General features: G+C 53.5%; 9 protein-coding genes across 9 annotated transcripts; 5 read left to right on the top strand and 4 right to left on the bottom strand.

Annotated features, from left to right (window-relative positions):
- Positions 1–234: 234 nt before the first annotated feature.
- On the bottom strand, positions 235–1,420 carry PFLUO_LOCUS3954 (BAR domain-containing protein; the record flags this gene model as incomplete). The annotated part of the gene is made up of 5 exons (XM_073781256.1): positions 235–267; positions 315–446; positions 495–1,056; positions 1,121–1,276; positions 1,386–1,420. 5 exons carry the CDS (start codon positions 1,418–1,420, stop codon positions 235–237), a joined length of 918 nt encoding a protein of 305 aa, XP_073638029.1.
- A 2,084-nt stretch (positions 1,421–3,504) lies between these two features.
- On the bottom strand, positions 3,505–4,952 carry PFLUO_LOCUS3953 (uncharacterized protein; the record flags this gene model as incomplete). Its single annotated transcript, XM_073781254.1, has 4 exons — positions 3,505–3,551; positions 3,602–4,081; positions 4,140–4,230; positions 4,284–4,952. 4 exons carry the CDS (start codon positions 4,950–4,952, stop codon positions 3,505–3,507), a joined length of 1,287 nt encoding a protein of 428 aa, XP_073638028.1.
- A 377-nt stretch (positions 4,953–5,329) lies between these two features.
- On the bottom strand, positions 5,330–8,613 carry PFLUO_LOCUS3952 (uncharacterized protein; the record flags this gene model as incomplete). Its single annotated transcript, XM_073781253.1, has 5 exons — positions 5,330–5,467; positions 5,535–6,591; positions 6,650–7,761; positions 7,811–8,415; positions 8,466–8,613. 5 exons carry the CDS (start codon positions 8,611–8,613, stop codon positions 5,330–5,332), a joined length of 3,060 nt encoding a protein of 1,019 aa, XP_073638027.1.
- A 559-nt stretch (positions 8,614–9,172) lies between these two features.
- On the top strand, positions 9,173–10,690 carry PFLUO_LOCUS3951 (25S rRNA (adenine645-N1)-methyltransferase; the record flags this gene model as incomplete). The annotated part of the gene is made up of 1 exon (XM_073781252.1): positions 9,173–10,690. The coding sequence occupies one exon, from the start codon at positions 9,173–9,175 to the stop codon at positions 10,688–10,690; it is 1,518 nt and encodes a 505-aa protein (XP_073638026.1).
- Positions 10,691–10,848: 158 nt separating this feature from the next.
- Positions 10,849–11,847, bottom strand: PFLUO_LOCUS3950 (proteasome component pup2; the record flags this gene model as incomplete). Its single annotated transcript, XM_073781251.1, has 5 exons — positions 10,849–11,128; positions 11,186–11,529; positions 11,612–11,690; positions 11,753–11,765; positions 11,823–11,847. The coding sequence occupies 5 exons, from the start codon at positions 11,845–11,847 to the stop codon at positions 10,849–10,851; spliced, it is 741 nt and encodes a 246-aa protein (XP_073638025.1).
- A 387-nt stretch (positions 11,848–12,234) lies between these two features.
- PFLUO_LOCUS3949 (gamma tubulin complex Spc97/GCP2 subunit Alp4) lies at positions 12,235–15,029 on the top strand (the record flags this gene model as incomplete). The annotated part of the gene is made up of 4 exons (XM_073781250.1): positions 12,235–12,565; positions 12,644–14,628; positions 14,678–14,895; positions 14,948–15,029. 4 exons carry the CDS (start codon positions 12,235–12,237, stop codon positions 15,027–15,029), a joined length of 2,616 nt encoding a protein of 871 aa, XP_073638024.1.
- Positions 15,030–15,621: 592 nt separating this feature from the next.
- On the top strand, positions 15,622–16,605 carry PFLUO_LOCUS3948 (uncharacterized protein; the record flags this gene model as incomplete). The annotated part of the gene is made up of 3 exons (XM_073781249.1): positions 15,622–16,047; positions 16,126–16,333; positions 16,385–16,605. The coding sequence occupies 3 exons, from the start codon at positions 15,622–15,624 to the stop codon at positions 16,603–16,605; spliced, it is 855 nt and encodes a 284-aa protein (XP_073638023.1).
- A 3,892-nt stretch (positions 16,606–20,497) lies between these two features.
- PFLUO_LOCUS3947 (uncharacterized protein) lies at positions 20,498–21,597 on the top strand (the record flags this gene model as incomplete). The annotated part of the gene is made up of 4 exons (XM_073781248.1): positions 20,498–20,638; positions 20,706–20,867; positions 21,119–21,138; positions 21,333–21,597. 4 exons carry the CDS (start codon positions 20,498–20,500, stop codon positions 21,595–21,597), a joined length of 588 nt encoding a protein of 195 aa, XP_073638022.1.
- A 1,911-nt stretch (positions 21,598–23,508) lies between these two features.
- On the top strand, positions 23,509–24,685 carry PFLUO_LOCUS3946 (ribosomal RNA assembly protein krr1; the record flags this gene model as incomplete). Its single annotated transcript, XM_073781247.1, has 2 exons — positions 23,509–23,568; positions 23,645–24,685. The coding sequence occupies 2 exons, from the start codon at positions 23,509–23,511 to the stop codon at positions 24,683–24,685; spliced, it is 1,101 nt and encodes a 366-aa protein (XP_073638021.1).
- Positions 24,686–24,762: the final 77 nt, after the last annotated feature.

Here is a 24,762-nt window from a genome sequence, read left to right as displayed (position 1 = left end):
TCAGAATCGAGACCAAGTACACCTCTAGGTAAATACTATTGTTGAATGACTATTACTAGCTACGTATCGGCGCGATGTATTTACGAAGCGACTTAATTCAAATGACAAATTTTGTGATTCCGTAGAATGACACAGTAGAAGCAACAGGGGTAAATACACAGGGCATGCAGGACCCAAGGCTGAGTGAGAGAGAGAGGAAACAAAAACAACCAAAAATCAGAAGAGAAGCACCGCTTATGCGCCTTCACGGCTCTTGCGGTAGCTGGCCTAACACAGAGTTAGGGGTGCACAGGAACAGATTGGGCCCAACTCACCTCCTGCTCCACTTGCAGACCGTCGACGACGGGAGCAAGCTCGCTGAGGATCTCGTAGGCCTTCTTGTGGAACTCCAGCTGGGCGGCGATCAGGTCGGCCAGGTTGCGCAGGGGCTCGGGGGTATCAAGGACCTAAACAATTAGTACGGGGAGAGGTAAGGGATGGAGAGAAAGACACACATTCTTCATCACGCTGACAGCCTCCTCCGTCTGGCCAACAAATTCATCCTCAGCCTGCTCAATCTCCGCGCGGGCATCTTCACTCAGGCTATCGAGATCACCATGCGCAGCAGCCTTCTTGCTCGCTTTGATAGAGTCAAGCATGAGACGCGCATTCTCAACATTCTTACGCGCCTTCGCAGCAAACATCAAGTTCGTATTCAGGGTGGTGTTCCATCCGGCCAGGAACCGGGACTGGATCTGCGCATCTTGAGCTAGACGGGCCTCGCCGACCTTCTCCTCGGCCAGGGCGTACTTCTCTAGCGCGCTGGCCAGCGGGTCCTCGGACTCGGAGCTCTGCGCCAGAGTCTGCGAGCCCGCGAGCGAGGCGCGGGCGATCGCATGGTTGAAGGTCTTGGGCTGCGGCTTTGCGGAGGGGGGCGCCGTCAGGGCGGCTTGGGCTTCGGCGGGCGAGTTGGCCTGCGAGAGGAGTGTGACCTTGTCGTTGATCGTGCGGCCGAGGTCGTTGAAGGATTCGCGGATGTTGGGCGGATAGTCGTACGCCTCATTGGAGTACTGGGAGCTGTTTGTATTACCCGTTAGCCTGTGTCGAGTGTGGCGGTGATTTGCGAAAGAAAACAACTCACGTCACCTGCAACAGTTTCTGGTGCACGAGCTTCAGCGCATCGACGCGCTTCTCGAGCTCGATGTATTCATCCGGGAGCTGGGTCTTCTCATCGACCTGGCCCAGCTGTTCCTTGATCAGCTGCTGAGTGCGTTGGGCAAAAGGCGAGAAATTCGCGCTATTTCCCAGCGAGATACAAACAAGACGATGTCAGTAGGCAAGACACTTTGGTGGGGGGGGATTTATCATAATGAACAGCAATACGATAAACAAGCAGCACGACGAACCTAAACGTTTTACCGAATGCCTGCACTCGATCCATGATGGCTGATAGTGGAGGCAGATGTGGTGTTGATAGGGTAAATGGTGAGTGGTTGACAGGAGAAGGTCGGCGAGGCACTTGTGCTCGTGCCGCACCGCCTTGCGTGACCACGTGTTTCAGGCATCACTTTATCTTGATGACCACGAGCATCGGAGGACCTATGAGATCGACGCCGAAAAAGGCTTCCTCTGCAGCGAATTCTAGGTCCCCTTTTTTTGCCTAGCCAGCCCGACACATTGATCGAAACTGTTTGGGGGTTCGTGGCGGTCAGCCACGCGCCGCGTGTTTCAGTGGATTCCGACCAAAACATCATTTGACGCCCAAGCCTTCTTGCTTTCATCCAATCGCCTAAGGTTTGGACCAACACAGCATCCTATTTCTGTGGCAATGTGTTTCCTCACAACTGCAGAGCGTGGCCCGTCCCGCCGGGCCCACCAGGAGTCGTGTGATACCCCACCAACTAGTGTGGCTGAAGCAATATGCCGACTCAACGGGTGGTATGAATCTGGAATCCCCTTTTTCACTCGAGAGTCAATCGAATTTGTCTCGAAACAGCTCCAGTGCCGACCTATCCATGGACACATCTCTGTTAAAGGGATTGACGGGGTGACAGTCCAGTTCGATGTGTTAACTGGTGAAATTCACGAGGGCTTTCAGGAGGAATTGGAATATGAATTGTCAGTATATTGTGTGTACTTGACCCATTGGCAGGCCTAGACTAACATAGACTCGTATAGTCAATCGCCATATATCTCATATCAATCTCTGATGCACCTTAAAGAATCGCTCCAGGACGGGTATATTGGTCTTCATGAGGCATGTTGCAGTCTACAAATTGAGCATTGGACAACCCGGCGAAATAAAAGCACTAAAAAGTTGGTCCATGACTTTCCTATCCGAAGCTATCAAGACGTGAATAACTTCTTCGAAGTCAGTATACGGTCCTGGGAAGAAAGTGCTATGTTCAAACAGCTCAAGGCTGCCTTGACTTCGGCGACTAAATATACAATTAACAAAGTCATTGCATTTGCTTGCGGCCCACTCTCATTGGAAGACCAGTTCTCTATAGCTAGTCACTCTGCGTTTCAGCATGCACTACTGCTTACTGTGCGTAATTGGCTAATGGGTGGTAACCAAAGTAACATTGGTTGTTGTGCTCAGGACCCTGTCTATACAGACATCGATAAGGCTATCCTTGACCAGCACAATATTGAGGTTCTTGAAGACCCCCAGGCGTGGCTCGAGGTTGATGATTCATCAGTTGTTTTTGCATGTGCTCCAGATATACCCCTAAAGGAGATTGTTGCGGATCTTGCTCAACCAGCTATCCTGATTTGGGACCGTGTAACAGAGATGGAAAGGAGATATGAAGGAGTTACGGAGTGAGTATTGCCTTTTGCTTATTAGCCTTCTTTTGTCTAATTAGTCTCTAGCGCAAACCCAGATTCTCCTCGCGTGAGAGCACTGATTGAACACTATGATCAATATGAGTTGGATCCGGACCCGGAACATTTTTCGGATATTGTCATTTACATCCGCAAGACACCCAATTGAATTGTTTATCTATAAATCAAAGCTAACACAGGGCGCCAATTAGCTTGGAACCAAGGATTGCCAACTTTACTAGCACTTGGCATGTGTATAAATACGGATATTTTTGGCCCCAAACTTCGAATCTAGCTAGATTTCGTCCCTGTTTTATGCCCGGTTTCTCCACTCTTAGGCCCTTGTCATCAGTCTAGCCCTCACGACGAGATTACAGCGCTTCACGCTGGGAAACTCCCCGACTTGGCGATTTCGCGTTATTTCTAGACATGTTATGTGATCAGGGCAGGGGAAAAAAAGTGGGGATGTTAGCAACATCAGTATGATTTGATTTGATTCCTCGGGCTTTTCACGATCTTAGGTCGTGTGCAGCCCCCTAGGTCGTGTGCACGGCAACGAATGTACATCCCGATTGACTTACTGGCACGCAGAGTGTACAGCTACAACATCAGTAACAGTTACATACTTGGAAAATGGAAAGAAATATCGATTCATTAAAACACTGCTGAAAAGAAGAACATCATCATCCATCCCACGTATCACGTCAAAGTGGCAAACATCGCCCGTACAATCCGGGAATTTGGTTCTGTGCCTGCAGTCAGTATAGAATCTCACGCAGGATACTAGGACACATACGTCTGCGTTCGGACCTCGAGAGCTCCGTAATCTCTTCCTCATTGCCATTACTATCGATCAGATCCATGTCGCGTTCCCGGGTGATTTCAATACCACCCTGTCGCTCGAGTTGCAGCGTGCGGATGTCCCGTTCCAGGTCGCGGACATCATTTTCGCTGCTTCTCGGCCGGACTAAGACCATTGAGCCGGCGTGGTCAGACTCGATGCGCTCTTCAAAAAACCGGGGCTCCATGTATCGTACGGGTGACGATACTCGTCTGCGACTATGGACAGACACAGAGCGGGGACGGGAGATGGTTTCGAAGCGCGGCCGCTCGATGACTTCTTCGAATTCGACATCTCGGTACCGCGATGGAGATGCCTCCATGACGATCTCTTCGTAGCTGGATCGGGGAGAGTGGGAGTCGACCATGAGAGTCTCTGCCGTGACTCGTTCTCGGGGGACTCGGATGGGAGAGGGTGATCTGGCGACGTAGTACGCTAACACATAACATCAGTTCTCTGTTTCTTAGAGTGGGACATCCATGCGGCGACATACTCTCTGATCGGCGCTTAAACTCCTTGCTCATACTGATAACCTGGTCGATCTGGTCTTTCGACAGCGCCACTTGGATGATAATCATATTATCCTGGACTCGACATTAGCACTGGATCTTTAAAACAACGGTTAGCAAACACCCACCTCCTCCTTGTAGGGATACCCAAGCTCGGAAATAGCATGCGTATGCGCTAGTTTCTTCGGCAGACGAGTTTTTCCCTTGCGAGGATAGGGCTTCTCCTCACGATGTCTGGCCGCGCTACTCGAGCGCCGACGATCAGCCATGCGGTCTCTATCCCTGATATCGCGATACTCCTCGTCACCGTAATACTCGGGCTCGGCGATGCGAATATCCTCATAGACCTCGCGCTCATGAAATCTAGTAGGCGGGGACCGGCGCCTAGGTGGCGGCGCCGCAGACACGGGGCCACCAGCCCTGCTCCTCGCCGAAGAGGGAAGACGGGGACCACTGCGCCGCTCGGGTACCTCCAGCCTGCGCGGCGGCAGACGGTCAAAGGTATCGAGGGACGATTGCCGTCTCACTAGGCGGGGCCGAAAGTCTGGACTGTCGTCACGGCGCGGCTGCCGCCGACGGTCAGGAGGGTGATCCAGGTGGTCGTCGTCGTAGTATCGGTTTGGAGCGCGCGCCGGAGGACCGTAGCTGTCTTCTTCGCGGAGTCGGAACTCGAACCGCTCGTCATCTACATAGCGGGGTCGTTCGGCCACCGGTGGTCCTCGCGAGTAGCGGTCGTAGCGGTCGCGGGAGTCGAGGGTGCCGGTTGATGAGCGGTAGTCGTCATTGTAGCGTGACATGGTGGGTGGTTCTTATTGTTGCCAAACAGAAACACGCTGCCGAGTCTGGATGACCAGAACCGTGGATGACGCGGGCGGCTGACTCCGGGCCGCAGCGTGGTAGTGGGGGATGAGAACCACGGGTGACGATGGTGGTGATGGCTGACGAGGCAGTGTAGACGGAAAGCAAACGATAGGACAGGGAGTAGTAGAGTCAGAGTGGCTGAGGTGAAGGAATAGAGGCGAAAGCAAAAGCAGGAAAGGAAAGGATGATGGCATCGCAAGTGGGGTGTGGCAGTGACGGCGCTAAGTGACACTAGGCACTTAGGGCAGAGGCTCAAGTAGTTACTACAACTTAGTTGACTGGCTAACTCACTAAATACTACCCTGGTTACCTATCAATCCATGTCGTCGACATCATCTTCCAGACTCAATATCCCAAATGCCCAATGAAGCCGGCTTGATTCACTGACGGTCACAAATCGCCGGTCATGATTGGCATCGTCATCGCGCTGCACGGCGTTGAGCCCAGGCCGCTACGGACAAGGATGTTAGTTAGCTTCAGGCACCGACCAGCAAATTCGGCACTAGTCAGTTACCTACCTCGCGATCGCTGTCTTGCGTCCTACTGTAAGGCGGCCCGCGCCCGTGCTTCGCCGCCACGATCCAAGAATTCTCGCAGCCTGCGGCCACAGAGTCCGAGGATTTCCAGCCCGTCAGTCGGGAGATCTCGCGCAGCTTGGTGATTGTCCAGCCACGCTGTGTGGCGTCGGTGTACTGCACCGCCGCAAAGAACACCGGGACAGTCATCTCGGTGAGAGTCGTGCCCAACGTGGGGCTGAGGCTACCGGCCTCAAGGTTATGTCGCTGTGGATAGTAGATGCCTGCCATGATCTTGCCGACGTTTTGCGCATATTCGGTTGTCGTGCGGGCTGCGACTCCGGCGGCGACCATCATTGCTGGGGGCATGGACGGATGTAGTCGTAGTAGCAGAATCCGTCCGGCATAGTAGAACCCCCACAGGACCGCGATCGTGTGCGTGCGGTACTGCAGCGCTGGTCCAAATGGGGTCGAGATGGGAGGTGTGATATCGGCGGGCAAGGATTGGAAATCTCGACCCAGGCAATGAGAAAACGTCTCAAAGGCTTCCATAATGGTCTCCCACTCTTGCTCGGCTTCACTATACGTCAAGTCCTCGTTGTCTTCCTCTGGAGATTCTTGGGATTCATGGTGCTGTTCGATGAACCCGGATGGCAAGTGCACTGGGCCTGTAGGAGGAATCATGCCGTACATCGGAGGACTGTCTCGAGATGTTGGGGCCGTCCTTTGCATCGATGATGTCTTATCTCCAGGCTGATGTGCTGGGGTTCCTTGCGCCGAACCAGGCGGGGGAGCTCCTCCAGGACCTGAGCCCGGTGGGCCTGGTTTTTGACCGGGACTGCCACCCCCAAAGCGAGCCATGAATTTGAACATGCCCTGAGTGGGTGTCCACTCCTTCCCTGCCGCTTTGAGCGCCTTCAGCTTTCGCTTCCGGTCGCAAGCCCCAAATTCCGTCAATCGTCCGAGCAAAAGCCAGAGATGATCAGCCGAGCCGTAAATGGCATCCAACCGTCCGAGACCTGCTCGCGGCGGACACTGGCCCCATTGGGAATATGGTGTGCTGGAATCAAATCATAATCAGCAAACATGATAATCTAAGTGGGCGCAATTCGACATACAAAAGTTTGTTCCCACTGATCAAGCTCTTGATCAAATCCTGCTTGCAATACCACCAGTACAGATCGCACTGGATACGAAAGTTCTCAATTTCCTTGCGCGTGAAGTGCTTCCGAGGCTCTCGCACCTGGCCCTCGTCGACATGTCCAAATTCATCGTAATTCATCGCTCTCCCCGTAATCGTTTCGAGGACCGTTTGATCAATAACGCTCTCTTTTTCAACGAATGGATCATCCTCAGGTGGTTCACAGCCCAGATTGTTGTAACTATACCCCCCCGGCCAGGAAACTATATGGGCCATAGGGTTGTATTGCTTGTATATTCGCCGTCGGTATGCCCGAAGATCTCGAGTGATGCCAGCATAATCAATCTCGCGGATTAGATGAGCAGATCCAGCGACATGGCTATTCCACTTGTGATGGTCGGCCGATATCACCTCGTAATAACCCAAAGACAGCGTCGCGGCTAGCGTACCAATCTGCTTGCGACGCAAGGGGAGGCCCACGGCATGGCCGACTCTTTTTAATGCGTAGTGATAGTGCTTCAGTGACACAGTAGTCGGGGCGTTTTGAAGGGAGGAGATGTGCAAGCTGCTAATCGCGAGGATGGCCTGCAATAGTGCCGGGTGCTCCAATGCCTTGAGGGGAAGTGTGTATGTCCATAGACCTTGCTGCGCAGTGGGGACCGGAGCACCTAGCACAATGGAGGAGTCTGTAGGATGCCGCTCAAAGATGGACAGAGAAGGCCCCGTGGAGTGAATGAAATGAGCAAATATACGGGCTGTCTTTGGGTTGTTGAGGGGCGACGAGCCCAAGGTGGGACGGTAAGTGGCGAGAATATTTGGTTCATTCAAGTGAGTGGTGAAAGAGCGAAGCTGCCGGTCATCTTGGTTGGCGGAGGACATGATCAGACTTAGCTGGTTGAAGCCTTCTGCTTGTGCCTGGTCTACCATTTCTTCGTCCGATTCGACATCATAATAGTCTTCACTCTCATCTTCAACATAAATGATCTGAGTCTGCTGTGACAGGAATGGGTCATGGGAGTACAAATGTTGCTGTAATGAGCCTGGAGGCGATTGATGATGATAGACAATCGGGGGTATTTTATTAGTATTCTAATGTCATTAGCCAACGGACGAGTGTCGAAGTAATGGGATCACAAACCGGAGATATACCCTCACTGCTGCTTTGACCAGTGGCTGTCAGTGGCAATTGGCCGGCATAGTCAGTATCCCCTTCGCCTGGGTATTGGGACGAGGCACCCTGGTCCGAATATTTCATGGTCGCCTCTTGGTTATAATGGGTGGTCTGGCCAGAAGTGGCAGACTGCAGCGGTGGTGAACAGTCGGTTGAGGCTGTAGTAAATGTCTGGGATGGCCATGGTTGCATGTGCGGCTGCATCGAAGCAGCTGAGTAGTAGAAATGCGATGAACTACTCATTCGAGAGCTTTCCGGTGGAGCTCTGTCCGGCGAAGACAGAGAAGCGTACTCCGTTGCCGCGGGGTCAACCGGCCTCGGTGCTAACGCGGGATGCTGAGAGGCGGCGGCAGCAGCTTGCTGGGCCCCCAAAGAGCTGGAATAGTCATGAAACGAGGGAATCGGCATATGGCCTTGCGGGAATTGCTGGTCCAAAGTATGACTTCGGATGATACCCAGTGGGTTCTTGAACACCACGCGCTGGGCATAGCCCTCACATAATCGTTTGGACTTGACGCAGTGGTGGCAGATGGGCTTCTCCTCACCACATTTGATACGACGCTTGCGACATGCTATTGCGGTCAGTCAATTGCACGGATCCATGTACCCGGCAGCAACATACTCAAGCAGCCCGTCTTGGTTCGCTTTTTGGGGGCTCTGCGGGAGAGAGAAGAACTCCTCCTGAACGGAGCCTCAGCTGCACCACCATTGTCCTCGGAGGGGTACATGGCCAGGCGATCATCCAGCCCGGCCTTGATAGCGTGTTCCATCTCGTCCACTCTCCCACACTCAGGATGAATAGATCATCGTCAAGGATACTCGGTCAACATGGTGGATGGTCAATAGGAGAAGGAGAGATGGTGATGTGGTGGGCCGCCCTGGATCGGGACATCGGGGGATACCCCACACGCCGAGGCAGATCGCCCGATGGAGTACGATGGAGATACTGCACTCCGTTACTTTTCAGTCAGTCGTATTGGATGGGATTTATTGTGACTCTTTCGCGGAGGGTGCATTGATGGCACATTGTACGCTCTAGTGGTCCACCACCCGGGCGGAGAACCGACCTCAATTATACAGAAGGGTCGAACAGACATGTTTCATAAAATCCCAGATAAAAACAGTTGGACTCAGGACGAGGAGGAATGATTCCTTAACGGTGGCCGCCGAGTATGTTGATGCCTGAGGCACCCTCCGTGCTTGGTTTTCTGCCGCAACTTTTTTTTTTCGGCGGGAGTAGCGATTCTCTCTCCAACCGCCGCACTTTCTCGCAACCATATTTCTCAAGAGAGGACCAGGTAGCCCCTCGCTTGCCACCCCCCACCGGCCATGTTTGCCGTCCCAGGCTGGTCAGTTTCGAGCTCTGCTCTCAAGCAGCAGATCCAACCGGCAAACCAATCGCAACCGCCCAAAGACACGCCCACCCCCAATAATGCAAAGAACAAGAAGCGCAAGCGCGGAAACGACAATGTCACCTCGGGAAATGTGGGTGAAATGTATCGCCGGCATATCGAGGGCGGCGTCCCAACACCCAAGGCTGCAAAAAACCGTGCGGGTGATTCCGTGAAGCCAGAGAAGAAGCAGAAGAAGGACCAGCAGACACCCCAGAAGCAGGCAGCACCCAAGCCGAAGAATGATATAGCCACGGGCGCCAATGCTGGCCCACTTGGGGATGGGGATAAGGCGGCGAAGAAGAAGCAGAAGAAGGACAAGAAGAACAAGAAGCAGGAAAACGGCGGCTCTACTACGGTTCCTGATGAAGCGCCTGCTGCCGCTGCCGCCCCGGAGACACTCGCACCACCTCCCTTTACATCGGCGACTCTTACACCCCTCCAACAGGCGATGCGCCAGAAGCTCATTTCCTCGCGGTTCCGCCATCTGAATGAGACCCTCTACACGACTCCCTCCGCCAAGGCCTTCGAGCTGTTCAGCGCCAACCCCGAGCTATTCAGTGAATACCACGCAGGATTTTCCCGACAGGTGAAGGAGTCCTGGCCCTCCAACCCGGTCGATGGCTATATCCAAGCCATTCGTCGACGGGGCGGAATCCCCGTTCCAAAGAGAGGCAAGCCTCAGAATCTCAGCAAGGGTGCGCCACTTCCTCGCCGACCAAATGGAGCCTGCACTATCATCGACCTGGGCTGCGGCGATGCCCAGCTCGCGCGTGCTCTGACCCCGTCCGCTAAGAAGTTGACCATCAAGCTCAACAGCTACGACCTGCAAGCCCCGGATTCTCTGATCACCAAAGCAGATATCTCGAATCTGCCGCTGGAAGACGGCTCGGTCGATATAGCCGTCTTCTGTCTGAGCTTGATGGGCACGAACTGGGTTTCATTCGTCGAGGAAGCATGGCGCGTTCTGCGCGGCGACGGCAAGGGCGAGTGCTGGGTCAGCGAGGTCAAGAGCCGCTTCGGCAAAGTGACCCGCAAGAAGTCGCAGATCGGAGCGCAGAAGCCGCAGAGCAAGACGGAGAAGAAGAAGCTCAAGAAGAAGAAGGGTGGGGATGCGGACGATGCGGATTCGGATATGGATGATGCCGATATCTACGCAGAGGATGCGCGCCCAGCGGCCACGGATGATGAGACGGATATATCGGCGTTTGTGGAAGTGTTCCGCACTCGCGGATTCATGCTTCGTCCGGAGTCGGTGGACAAGTCCAACAAGATGTTTGTTCGGATGGAGTTTGTGAAGCAGGGCGGTGCGCCCAGCAAGGGCAAGCACGCTTCTGCAGTGGCACCCCCGGCGGCCGGTGGGAAGAAGCGGTTCGTCGACAAGAAGGCGGACGCTGGCATGTCGCCGGAGCAGGAGGCGCAGGTGCTCAAGCCCTGTGTGTACAAGATCCGGTAGATACCTGTATAGAGACCAGTCAAGAACATATCGAATTGCACGAGGGAAAAAATAGAGCGCTCTAGGCGTTGGATCAATTCGTCAATTATTTTTCTATTGCTTCCAACATCACAAAACAGACCAGCAGGCTACCGACCGCGAGAGATAGATCATCTCCCTCATTGGTTCCCGCCCAGCTGCGCAACAGCCTTGCCCATGTCCTCGTCATTGTAGATACGGAAACCATTCTCCTTAGTCACGCTCGCAAGCTGCACGTTCTTGGAATCCAGCTTCTCCTCCATCACCTGCTTCAGCGTCTTCAGCACCAGGGTCTCGGCCTCAGGCAGCGTCAAGGAGCGATGGTATTCATTCTGCAGCTCGGCCTGCGCGCCCTCGCTTCCGGAGCCGATAGCCTTGGCGTCATAACGATAGAACGTACCCGAGGGCTCCGCGTGATATCTGTCAAGTCGAAACAATCAGCCCACAATCCTATCTGAAGAACAACACAACACGTACAGCTGCGGGCCATCCTCGTCATAACCAGCAATTAACAACGCCACTCCGAACGGTCTGCTCATGACACTCTCCTCTTCGTCACCGCTCTCACCGAACCGGAGCGCCAGATCGCAAATCGCCTGCGTGGTGCTCTCCACGCGCAGCGGCTCGGCATAGTGGAAGGCATGGTTCTGGCACTCGACGCGGGCGTGCTCGACCAGGTTCCGAGCGTCCGCCTGCAGGCCGGACATGGCGCAGCCGATGTGCTGGTCGATTTCGACGATCTTCTCTACGGAGGATGCCTCCAGCAGGGTCGAGGTGACGCGCTTCTCGACGCCGAGGATGACGCCCTCGGATGTTGCTACCTAGGCTGGATGTTAGAGTTGGAAATCCTCTTGCGAGTTACGAAAGCAGGGCTGAAATATCCAGGCGTTGGGAGGGACGTACTCCAATCGCTGTGGAACCTAGTTTGATAGCTTCGAGAGAGTATTCGACCTGGAACAAACGGCCTTCGGGGGAGAAGGTGCTGTGGGAAGGATCATTGTCAGACTGATGTTGCATCACAAGGCGATAAGGGAGCATTCGTACTTGATTCCACGGTCTGAGGAGGAGGGTTAGTTGCTTCCGCAGCGGAGAGGAGAGGGACGGACGAGCTTACCGTATTCCGATCGTGCGATGAACATGGTGGGAGAGTTGACGCAATGGGTGGCCGAGGGGAAGAAATGTAGAGAGTTAGACTTTAAGGGTAGAGGGGGAGAGGAAGGGAAGGGAGGGAAGGAGTGATGGATGAGGAAGAGGATGAGATGAGATGAGATGGAGCTCCCCAAGCTTCAACTACGCAAGTGGGCGAGTGCCTGGTGTGGCTGCCTCAGGCATGAAGGGGTTTGTTTGCCTGGTTTGTTTGGTTCGCTGCGACTGGCAACAAACAGGCCTCCTCAAATCTCTCCTCTGGCGTGTCGTTGTCTTGTTTACTAACGTGTCTTATATCTCTATCTCTGCTCTCCTATGCTGCATCTTACTCCCCATATCCTCGTGGGCGCATGTCCGTCAATGAATGCCACTCCAGCAATATGAACCCTCCACGACCCCGCGCGGCCTCCAGTCGCGTCGATACCGACAAGTTCACTCCGGCCGACGAACCACTACAACCCGAGAATATGGACCCCTTACACACAAGCTCGTCAGGCCACAAGAAAAATCCATCACGAGACGTAAAACAGTCCGAAAGGCGCACCGAGCGCACGGTGATCACGACCAGAGAGAAGGCGCAGATGCGCGCCAGGAATCCGGTCAAGGAATCGTCCAGTGCTGCAAACCGAGGAGATCCAAGGCAAAAAAAGTCTGCGCTGGCAGATGCCGCAAGTCCAAATGGTCGGAAGAAGGAGAAGGAGACCGCTGATCGTCAGTACTCCAACATACAACGCTCTGTCGCGTTAGGTTTGTTGAGACACAAGTGCTAACCATCGCTCAACTATACAGTGCCATGGGATCCGCAGGCCTCGTTGATTGCTCACTCAACCGCTCCACTAGCATGTCGTGTATCAGTGCCTCCGCTGGCATCCGTGGTCCCGCAGTCGCTTCAGCCCCGGCCGCTTCGCGAACTATCATCTGACGCACAAGAAGCTGCCATTCTGGAGGACCTACTGTTCGTATTCATGGGGCTTGAGGGCCAATACATTCATTACCAAAGCACTTATGATCCCTCGGTTGAGAAGGACCGCCTGACCGGTCCGAGTTTCCAGCTGGCGCCGGGCTTGGACCCAACGCTGAGGGATCTCACCCAGTCTATGCTGAAGATGGCGACCCATTACAGTGCCATGGAGGCCTTTGTGGAAATCCAAAGTCGCGCCGAGTATGGAGCCGTCTGTCATGCGCTGTGCGCGTCCATCCGCAAACTACTCAAGGACTACCTCATCCTCATTGCTCAGCTGGAAAGCCAACTACTGAACAACCCCACATTCACGCTGCACCTCCTTCATCTCCACACGATGCCTACCAGCCAGTGCCTGGCTCAACTGTATTCTTTAGGCCAGGAACTTCTGCGCCGAAATGGCCTTTTGGACCAAGACCTCGACGAGTCTATCGATGACTTCGACGACGTCGATAATATTCTCGAGCAACTTAAAGAAGGGGGAGATTTGGTTCCCGGTGCCATGGCAAGCAGGAGAATCTGCAAAGGAGGCAACGTTCTGCGGTTATTGACTGAACGTCTCGCCATGTTCTCCGGTGATCCCACCACGAAGACTCTGTTGCAGACCCTACTTCGGGACGCCAGTCGGCCCTACATGAACATGTTGAATGAATGGCTGCACCACGGAGGCATCAAGGACCCTCACGCAGAGTTCTTGGTGAAGGAGCAGAAATGGATCAAGCGGGAGAAGCTCGAGGAAGACTATACTGATGAATACTGGGAGAAACGCTACACCATCCGCGACAACGAGGTTCCACCACAGCTCGACAGTGTCCGAGACAAAGTTCTCTTGGCGGGCAAGTATCTGAATGTGGTCCGCGAATGCGGCGGCGTCGATGTCAGCAAAGCAGTCAAGGATGTGCCCAAGACGCTGGATGACCCGCGGTTTTTGGAGAATGTCAATGCCGCCTACACCCACGCAAATGCCTCCTTATTGAATCTTCTTTTGACGAAGAACTCGCTCACGACCCGATTCCGCTCTTTGAAACATTATTTCTTTCTCGATCGCTCGGATTTCTTCTCTTATTTCCTGGAGCTTGGTGCCTCAGAGTTGCGCAAGCCAGCGCGTGTGGTAAATGAGGGCAAGCTTCAGTCACTGCTGGACCTTGTTCTTCGCCAACCGGGTAGTATTGCTGCTCAAGATCCATTCAAGGAGGATGTTAAAGTTTCGATGAACAAGATCGGGCTCACGAAGTGGTTGATGCAGGTCGTCAGCGTCTCGGGGATCGATCAGGACAACCCGGAAGCCGCATTTGAGAAGCAGACGCCTGCATCCCAAATTGCCGAGGAGGACAAGGATATTGTCGGATTCGATGCACTCGAGCTGGATTACTCGGTCCCATTCCCTCTGTCGCTTGTCATCAGCCGCAAGACCGTGCTGCGGTATCAGCTCATCTTCCGACATCTGCTGTCATTGCGCCACCTGGAGACGCTGCTGGTCACGTCCTGGGCCGACCAGAACAAGACGACCTGCTGGCGGCACAAATCTTCAGATCCTCGGTTGGAGATGTGGAAACGACGGGCGTGGAATCTGCGGGCGAAGATGCTTGTCTTTGTCCAGCAGCTGCTGTATTTCTGCACGGCAGAGGTGATCGAGCCCAATTGGGTTGGACTGATGGAGCGTGTGAACGGTGCCGAGGGGGTTGAATCCAAGGGGTCGGCGGTGGAGTCGAAACAGGTCAATCGGACGGTCGACGAGCTGATGCAGGACCATGTGGATTTCTTGGATACATGTCTCAAGGAGTGCATGCTGACCCAGGCCAAGCTATTGAAGGTAAATGCCTTTCTTTGGATTTTAAAGGGAGATTGCTAACACTCAACAGATTCATTCTAAGCTGATGACCTGCTGTACTATGTTCGCATCCTGGACGGCAGCATCGCTCTCCCGCGCCTTGGCCTCGGCCGACCAGGACCTGTCCGGGGACAAGGCTGGGGGCCCCGATGCGCGGGCGTATGATCCAACGCGCATCGGCAAGCTCGAGGACACCCTCAAGCGGTACGAGGATCATTTCAACCGCCATCTGCGGATCTTGATGGACAGGTGGGTAGTTCCGTTTCTTTCTCAGTTCTTTCTCTAACTCGCCACTTTTTAGTTTGAACTATTTCGCTGCGACTGAGAGCGTGGTACTTCTGAAGCTCGCACATTCTCTGAGCTCGATTAGCAAGGAGGATTGAAACCGCACGGCATAATACCCTGGACATATTCTCGGTTCCTGAGCTCAGGACTCTCTATTACTTATCGTAAAGTAGCCATACGTCGCCCCAAGGCTACCGGCGTCTAAAACTATCTGCTCCAGACATACGCCGAGTGTGTCCTCTGTGCGACGTCGCGCCGTGATGTACTCCGGCGGAACAGCGCGCCTCCAATGCCTTGGTTGTGGAGCGGTGGATCTGGCGGCACGCCTGATAAGATAGAGGAAGCAAGCGGAGATCCGTTCTCGGTCACCGTTCTCGTCTCGGCATGTGTATACATAGAAAGCAATCCAGTAGCAATTTACAATTTACCGCTGGAAATCAGGACTGCCTCCCCGTACGATGGGGGGAGGTTAGAATGTGGTGGTGGTTGACCAGGTACACATTGCGCCGGTGGTGGCCTAAATGCCGCGATCACAGCCGAATTGTTTTTTCTCCACCATATCGCGCGCTTCTCACGTCATTAGTCCCCGGCTGGCTCCAGCCAACGGTGCAACGAAAATAAAAAGAGGCACCATCGCAGAGGCGCACACCCTGGAACCACCCTCGTCCCTCCCAACGCATCCCACCCGCGATGTCGACCGACTCCCTGAGCTCCGCCGTGCGATCCCTCGCGCTTCCCCGCTCACTCACCCAGCATGGCCGCCTCCCGGTCGTCCTCACCACCGCCGCCGCATTACTGGGCACCAGCGTTGTCGTCCCCGTCGCCTACCGCGACTACTGCACCTTCCGCTCCTACGGCGGCGGCGGCGTGCCAGACAACGTCCTGGGATGGCTCTACGTGCGGCTGGTCATGCAGCCGCTGGGCCGCGAGATGCTCAGCACGGATGTGTATGACCGGCGCGTGGCAGCGGCCGAGGGTCATGGGAAGGGCGATGAGGGTTTTCTCACGGAGGAGCAGCTCAGCGCCGTGCGACGGACTGATGCACGCCCTGTCGTGGGCCCCCATGTTTCGCCGCAGCGCCAGTTGACGCAGATTCCCGTGGAGCGCGTGCAGGAGGTGCGTACCCTATCTATATAACTACCCACCTCTCTCTCTGTGTATAATTGCAGTGCTGATACGATGGATCATGTCTAGAAATTCCGCGCAAGCTTCAGCTCCTTCGCAAACCGCAACTACCACCTCGTCAAGCCAAGCTCATCCCTCCTCGAGGGCAACGCCGATGCCCTCTTCCTCGCCCCTAAACTCCCTGCCTCGGCCATTGCAACACGCATGCGCCGCGAGATTGCCAATCTGCACGATTTGTCCGATCACTCCGTGCATGTTGTGTTGTCGCCCGCGGACTGTACGTACAACCCTTCTCATGTGAGATATCAAGCTAATCAATCTTGTATAGGCAAACGAGTCATCGAAGCAGGATGGGGCCAGCGCCACGCACTCTCCGGTCTCTCCAAGTCGACGTTCCTATCCTTGTTCGCGACCTCTGGGTGTGTACCGAATCTACCGCCGGAGTATCTGCTCATCTATGCGCCGCGCAACGAGGCGGAGATTGAGGTCGTGATGCTAATTATTGCTGCGAGTGTCAAGTTCATGGCGGGGAGGGAGGACGTGCGGTAATTCTGCTTGAGGGCTGCTGAGTTTTTTTCATGATTAATGTATTTGCTGGGTCTTCTTTCTTTCGGGTTGTTTACTGTTTGGTTAGCGTTGTGCTTGGATATCACGTTTTGTTGAACACACTTGGCAGTGAAGTTTTTGTTTCTCTCTTGATTGTTGACATGCGAGGAAGCCCCTGTCAAATTGTTGCTCCTCATTGGGCGGTTATCTTTGCATCATTTATGAGTTTGATCATTTAATTCATTCGGACGGTTTGTGCGCTTCTCTCGAGAGAATTTACCCATCACCGGATCGTAGCATCGGCCAAAATGGTGTCAATGAATATATCAGAGTGTGTTCATCAATGGCTGACAATAGATCAATATGTTGGATGGCACGAGCAGTCCTTCGTTAGGTGCAGTGTCCATCTGAAATGGTTGTCTCCAGTGACATATATACCCAAGGATCCATGTGTCGAAGTAACACTGCCGTGCTGAAAGAACGATCTGTAACTCCCCGACTGGCCGAAGAGACAAGACAAAACAAGATATAGTTCAGTGGAACTCCAAAGTCTACGACCCACATACTTATTTAGGTAGGTGTTAAGTTCTCTCTCTATGATGATCCGAAAAACAAATCCAACCTAAGTAGTCCCATGGCATATACGAGCACGTTCAATAATACATAGTTTTGTGCAAACCAAGGAATCACTTGCGTCGAGTGATCAGAAAACCTTCTAACCAGCCACGCTCAAAACCGATGCGCTGGTTCATCCACGCTAGCAGTGGAGATTCAACACGTGGAAGACTGGGATTGTGACACATAGCGGAATACAGTCGGAGCGATGCCGGATAGAGAAGGCACAAAACCTAATCCTTCCTATGTACAAAATTGGGTTCGGAAAGCAAGAGGAAGGAGTTGTACTCCGTAGTTAGTTAGTTAATAAGAAGGGGCTGGAAGTGACATGTTATGTTCTATGTAGTCTCAAGTCCCAAATTTTCTCCGGTATACTTCCAGAGCAGCGCGTAAACGCCTAAAATATGCCTTGGCGAGAAGGACCGGTGTGTTGGCGCCGCGGCAATATGACCTACTGGATGGAGTACGGCAGTCGAAGTGTATAATAGGTAGTGTTGGGGGGCGGATCCCGGAGTCGATCATTGAGTTTGGCCAGCGTTTCCCCAGAACCGGGACAACACTTGTTTTCGACTTCAATGAACTATGTATTGACCGGTGTTTATTTAATTGCTGCTACGTAACAACATACATCCTACACTACCACGGGATCAATGCTACTTTTGCCGACGACTCTGTCGGCCCACGTTGCCCCAGGCTCAACCCTAAGTCCCCTCCAGACAGGGGCCTAACCGCAGGGGCCCCCTCGAGGCTGAGGTGTCTTCCCGAGGCGTGAACCATTCTGTCGGGTTCAGTGAAAACACCCAACACGGCATAGTGAGAGCAACGACCTCGTAATTAAAAAAAAATATTCATTTATTTACTTATTTATTAATTAAAAAAAGGGGACCCGACACGCCGGGTGGTTTTCTGCCCCGTGGATAACGTGCATGAACGTTCGTGGAAGTGCAGGGTATCAGGCGTGCAGAAAATCCTTGACTCGAGCATCCGGTAGCGTAACTAGTACTTCCGTCAGACAGTAACACTGAATCATGACTATCTTTTTCCTGCGAAAGGCAAAGCACATGGTAGAAGGCCGAGCCACCCGAGGGCCAGCCAGCCCACCCAGCGAGGTGGTTAGACTCCCGAAGGGTTGTTGGCGTGGCGTGTGCGGATTTCCACTCTGCTGGGTCGTAAAGAGTGAGTGGATCCGAGCCCCGATCCTCTGTGATGCATCAGGTCCCATTCGGAGATTTGCCCCCAGGATATCCAATGCGGCCAGCTCGGTTGGGAAGTCCCAAGGCATTTGACGGTGGGGCCGTTCCGAAGGTGTGTCCGTGTCTTTTGCACAGAGAGAGAAAGGAGTCTGCTCCACGGGTGAGCGCGGACTGCCTTGCTTCGGAATGGACATGTTCCCCGTTCGGCAGGGCCTGCCAACAAAAACCCACTAGCGTGCACGCATGCATACTGCATGACGTTTCGGTCAAATTGGGCAGTCATGCAAGTCAGTATATCACGATCTGCTATTTTGAGATATTATATTCCACGTTGAGGCAAAACTCGGCCGCGCCGGCCGCACTGCCAGTCCACGCAGTCGGATCCAACGACCAAGACACGCGGGAGAAGCGGTGAGAGGGATAAAAAGGAATCTTACCCACAAAGCAGGATCCCGAGGGAATGGAGCCCAACGAGAATGTCGCTGATCGTGGGCCATGGAGACCGTCCGAGCCCCACACTCCAGTTGGACGGAGTATTTTTTTTTGTTGCTGTCATCACGCCGAGTAGCGTTAACTAGAGTAGTGCTCTGGCCGGCTGAACAAGGCCCCTTTGGGCACACCGGAGGTACGCACATAGAAATAGCGCGTAAAGATTAGTCCTTGTTGGCCTCGGATCTTCTCCGGACTGGTTTCCGTTGTTTCGAAGACGAAACATCGTCACCGAACCGCCGGGTGCTTGTCCACTGACAGCGGGAACAGATCCATTTTTTGGGCCACTAGAATCCGAAAGAATGCATGGCTTGACTGGCCTGTGTGCAAGCAAGGGCTGGGTCAGATCCGAATCTCCGTCTTTTGTCTTCGGATCCATTGCAGAGGTCCGATCAGCTGGGATATTTGGTTCCTTGGTTCAGCCTCGCATCCGGGGCGGCTTGTCATTTATCTTTTATTTTTGTATCGATTCTCATTACATCATACTCAGTTGTCTCCGTTCGATTGTTTTGACCTGAAAGGTAAGTGGATAGATCGGATTCCTTGGAATTTTCGTAAGCTCGCGCCTTAACCGCTGCAGAACATCGCGCCCCCGAGTCTCAATTAGCCCGAAACATGGGCTGGGTATTGATGCCCCAGTGAGATGCAGCACCAGCGGTAGGGCCGGGATACGCTCGATCCACACAGTCGGGCGTCCTTGGACCCTCGAAATCCAGTAGTGCACCGCAGATCGTGGTGCATTGTTAGCTGATGGCACAGCCGCTTGGTCAAGGTTCGTTAGGCTGACCTTAACAAAACACTCGTAACCGCGAATCCTGGTGTCAGTCACGCTAGCATATTGCTTGTGAACTATTCACGATTCGGCTACTCTGCCGACCCGCTCTTTTAGTTTTTTTCTGTCCTTTTGGGTTTTGTTCGCTGGTCCATTGCCCAAGGCACAAAAGTAGAGAGAAGCGTCTATCCTCATCATTCAGGCTCGCGTGCTGTAGTAGTTCACGGTGGCAAGACATGTGCTTGGAGACCCTCACAACTGCCCTAGAAGAAACTCAGTCATCTGAGCAAGATACCGAGGTGACATCACGGCTTGTACTCCAGCGTTCGCACACGGAGACTCTTTCCGTACAGACAGCCCCGACGTTCAGTCCTCGATTTTTGCTTCTCGGGGTCTTGGCCGATTCCAGTGTTGGAAACAATTCTCCTGAGCCAAGAGACACTGCCCGAACTGAGCGGAGTGCTGGCCCATCTATACCTATCAGTACATTCCATGTATGACTGGGGCCACACATACATCCCTCAACAGTCGGTCACGAAGGGTGAATGATTCTCGCGCGAGCCACCATCGTCCTCCGAGAATTGCCTACCGCTGGTGCCGACGTTTCCCACGCAGCACCCGAAATCCCACTTCCATTCCTTCCCCCAAAACCCAATAATTTGATACACACCCCCTTTGATCCGGAGCACTCAACCCTCCCCCTCGACAGAAAAGACGGTATAACCAGACAGAGAACCCAAAAAAGGCCAGGACAGAGCCAGAGATATCATGACGTACTGCTATCCTCTTTGCCGCCCCTGTTTATGACGAGAGAAGCACTGACGTTATGGATTTTGCTTTTCAAAGGAGTCCAGATTCGCAGACAGTAGAACTGGACCGCGAATTCCTTGATACCATCACGGTTCAAGGTCGTGAATATCAAAAATACGCAATCGATCACCGCATCTACTTCGGACCGGTAGACGAGGTAAGGCGAAAGAGTATTTTGCACGGCTTTAGGCCTTCATACTGACGGTCACTCTCGCTGGTTCCAGGAAGAAGCAGCACGGCTTGAAGTGCAGCAGCGGGTTTTCCACCGGATCTTCGATCACCGCCTGATCTTCCCACCCATTTCTCAACCACGGCGGGTGCTGGATTGCGGCCACGGATCCGCATCCTGGGCCGTCGAGGTTGCTGAGCAGTACCCCGATTGCGAGGTCAGTGACAGGCTCCGTCATCGATACTGATTATCATTAAAACTGGTGTGTTAAAAGGTCATCGGCATAGATATTGCCCCGCACATGAGCCCGGATGATGTGCCAGAAAATTTGTGGCTCCAGGCAAGTGATTCATCTAGTTGGGTCTGACAGAGCGCTCTGGGCGAAGAAACAGAGGCCTTTTTGGCGTGATAGCCACGGCCATGCCAGTCATCGTTGTTCAGAATGTTCGCTAATGCGCTGTCGGATAGGTCGACGACTTGAATCGAACGTTCACCTTCCCCTCCAACCACTTCGACCTTGTGCATTCCAGACTGCTTGCGACCGGCATCAACCGAGCTAGATGGCCATCCTATGTCCGTGATATCGCCAGGTGTGACGTCCCTCCCCCGCAAAGGACTGGAGCCCTGCTGTAACCCCTTTTGTGGTCGAAGCCGCCCATCGCTGACACATTCCATCTTGAAGGGTTCTCAAGCCAGGAGGCTGGGTTCAGATGGTGGAGATCTACTACAACGCGCAGTCTGACAACGGCTCGCTCACGGACGAGAATGCCCTGAGAAAATGGAGCACGCAGTACATGCGCTCCTTGGAGGACAGGAAGGACCTCCGAATCGGGTCGAGACTGCGAACCCTTTTGACAGACGCCGGCCTTGTTGAAGTCGACTTGAAGATGATTCCCCTGCCTCTCTCTGCGTGGTCCAATGGTCCGTATTTTGACCTTCTGTCTTGAGCGGCAACAGCCCGCTGACTTGAATCCAGACGCAAGGATGCGGGAAATTGGCCGATCCAATTACGAGAATATCAAACAGTTGCTTGATTCTCTCGCTCTGTATCCGCTTACCCAACGCTTGCATATGTCGAAATCGACTTTTGATTCTCTCGTGGCGCAGGCCCAGGAGGAAGCGAGGAACCCTAATCTGAAGCCATATTTCCCACTGTATGTGTCACCCCGAGAAAATCGCGCGCAGGATTTCTAACGAAGCCAGGTATGTTTGCATCGGTCGCAAGCCATAGGATGTGCATTTGTGTCTAGCGAGTATGGGACGGCCACGGACGGTTGACGATGAGCACTGGCCTCGTCGTCGCTTGTTTCGGTTGTTTTTGTTCTTTGCATGGAGTTATGCATAAACATGTTGATTTAGCGAAAGAGATGGGTTAGTCAAGCCAGATTTTTTTTATCGCACTATTGCCTCGCTCTGCCACTTGCTGAAGTTCCCTAGCGGAGAAGACCTCAGAAGTCGAGAAGTAATTCGACACTGGAGTGGTATGGTCATAAAGCACACTCTGCTTGTGGGCTGCCTGAGTCTCCGCTGGCGGGAGAGGTAGCTCGTAGTGTCATTCCCTGCTCACCGCGCCGACACCGAAGGACCTACAAGTGTCATCCGGATGCTTGAGGCTCAGTCGCTGTAGACTGACGGGAACTGAGCTTTATCCAGAATCTTCCAATGACCGACCTCGACATTCGTTCCAGGTATATGGGGTCCAGGGGGTTGCGGCTCATGGAACCGATCGATCGATCGGCGGCAATGAAGCTGAGGCTCTTGCGTCAGGCCGACCCGACTATACCTTCGGGGGAGACGGACAAACAAGGCCCCGGCAGTGGCTGAGATCCGTCGGCATGAACAGCTGTTGGTGCTGTTGATGAATGCGAGATGGAAGAGGAGAAACAAGTGGGAAGGAAGGGGGCTATCGGGAAGGTTAAGTTCGATCCATACCGTCGGTACCTGCCCCTGGGGAGTCGAGGCCTAGGCCGGCTGGTGGTTCACGCCATCAATCACAAACACAGATTCATGGCTAATTCTCTCCAGGAAAACATTCTCCGATCCCATCAAGAGCTTGGGCCAGGAGCAAACGAGACGTTGGATTAGAGTTAATTGGGAATGCCGGATCTGAAGGGATGAGGAGGGCTCTAAGATAGAGACACGGCCGGATAAGACTTGGTCTGAAGAGACATTTCTCAGGAAAAACAACAACCGGGAGATCTTATGGTGATTGTCTTGATGTTGTAGCTGTGAGAAAGTGAAGGGGTGTGGTGGTACGAGATGGAAGCAAACAACGGCCCATTGGGCAGAAACACGGTAGGCATGATCTTCCTACTCTGTCTCATCTCGTCTCATCTTGTCTCACTTGCTTCATCACTAGACCCTAGCATGAATAGATGTATTTCCAGATGGGTCAGGAAACCTTCTGTCCACGGTGCATCATCCTAGATTTCCGCCTATCCTGGAGGATCACTAGATCGTGAGTATCTCTTGAAGCTGGTGAAACAACTTATCAAAGAAGTAAATTGAAACCCCATCAGCCCTTTGGTCTCGACCGGGATGGAAAATGCTTAGCGGGTAGCTTAGAGGATTAGACTGCTTGATAGAAGGGAAGGTTAGAGGGGGTAAAACTGGCCTATTCTGTTTGGAAAGCAGAGAATAGTGGCATGATTCCTCTTATCAAGCTTTTGTCAAATTGCAGGCTCGAATGTATTAGTCTATTCCAATTCTAGACGGCCATAGAAGCATAGAGGACCACGGAGTTGACACCTAAATACTCAGGCATTAATGTTGCCTAATCAGGAAAGGCGGCGGGACAAAAAAAAGTTCTCGGGAATTTGTCGCTCGACTTCTCCAACCACTACAACACCCTGAGCAAGATGCCGTCGACGTACAAGAAGGACAAGCCGTGGGATACGGACGATATCGACAAGTGGAAGGTATGTGCTCTCGTCGAATCTAATTTCAGGAAGAAAAAAAGAAAAAGAAACTGACAGGCGCCGCGCTCCCATCCAGATCGAAGAGTTCAAGCCCGACCACAATGTGGCCGGCAGCTTCGCAGAGGAGTCGTCATTCATGACACTCTTCCCTAAATACCGTGAGGTGTACTTGAAGGAAGCCTGGCCGGCTGTGACGCTGGCGCTGGAGAAGCAGGGGATCGCGTGCACCCTGGATTTGGTGGAAGGTAGCATGACGGTGAAGACAACACGAAAGACCTGGGACCCGGCGTCGATCCTGAAGGCGCGCGACCTGATCAAACTACTTGCGCGAAGCGTTCCCGCATCCCAGGCAATGAAGATTCTCCAGGACGACGTGGCGTGCGACATCATCAAGATCCGCAACCAGGTCCGGAACAAAGAGCGATTCGTGAAGCGACGGCAGCGGATCCTGGGACCCAACGGCTCCACCCTCAAGGCTTTGGAGTTGTTGACTGACACCTACATCCTGGTCCAGGGCAACACGGTGGCGGTGATGGGTCCGTTCAAGGGCCTGAAGGAGGTGCGCCGCGTGGTGGACGACTGCATGGCCAACATCCACCCGATCTACTACATCAAGGAGCTGATGATCAAGCGCGAGCTGGCCAAAGATCCGACGCTGGTCAACGAGTCGTGGGACCGGTTCCTGCCCAATTTCAAGAAACGCACCCTCTCCAAGCGCCGTGTTCCCCACACAGTCACCGACAAGTCCAAGAAGATCTATACTCCCTTCCCGCCTGCCCCGGAGAAGAGCAAGGTCGACATGCAGATCGAATCTGGCGAGTACTTCCTCTCCAAGGAGGCCAAGGACCGCGCCCAGAAGGAGGAGGTGGTCGAGCGCCAACGCGTGAAGCGCGAGGAGAAGATGCGCGAGCGCGAGAAGGATTTCATTGCGCCCGAGGAACAACTGCCCGCCGATGCCGAAGAAGAGAAGAAAAGGAAGAAGGAGAAGAAGGAGAAAAAGAAGCGGAAGCGCGAGACCGAGGCCGAAGCCGACGGAGACAATGCTGCGGAGCGGAAGGAGAAGAAAAAGAAGAGAAAGAGCAAGTCCAAGGAAGTGTCTTCCGATGCGGAGGAATGAGCACCTTTTCTTCTTTCTTCGGTCTTTGGCGCTTATGGCTGAGCATGGATTTGGCGTTTTCTATTTCTCGTTCCGTT

The sequence above is a fragment of the Penicillium psychrofluorescens genome (genome assembly GCF_964197705.1).
Source record: "Penicillium psychrofluorescens genome assembly, chromosome: 2".
In the NCBI taxonomy this organism is placed as follows: domain Eukaryota; kingdom Fungi; phylum Ascomycota; class Eurotiomycetes; order Eurotiales; family Aspergillaceae; genus Penicillium; species Penicillium psychrofluorescens.
Note: the sequence above shows the minus strand (reverse complement) of the source record. Positions and strands in the feature narration are given on the sequence as shown.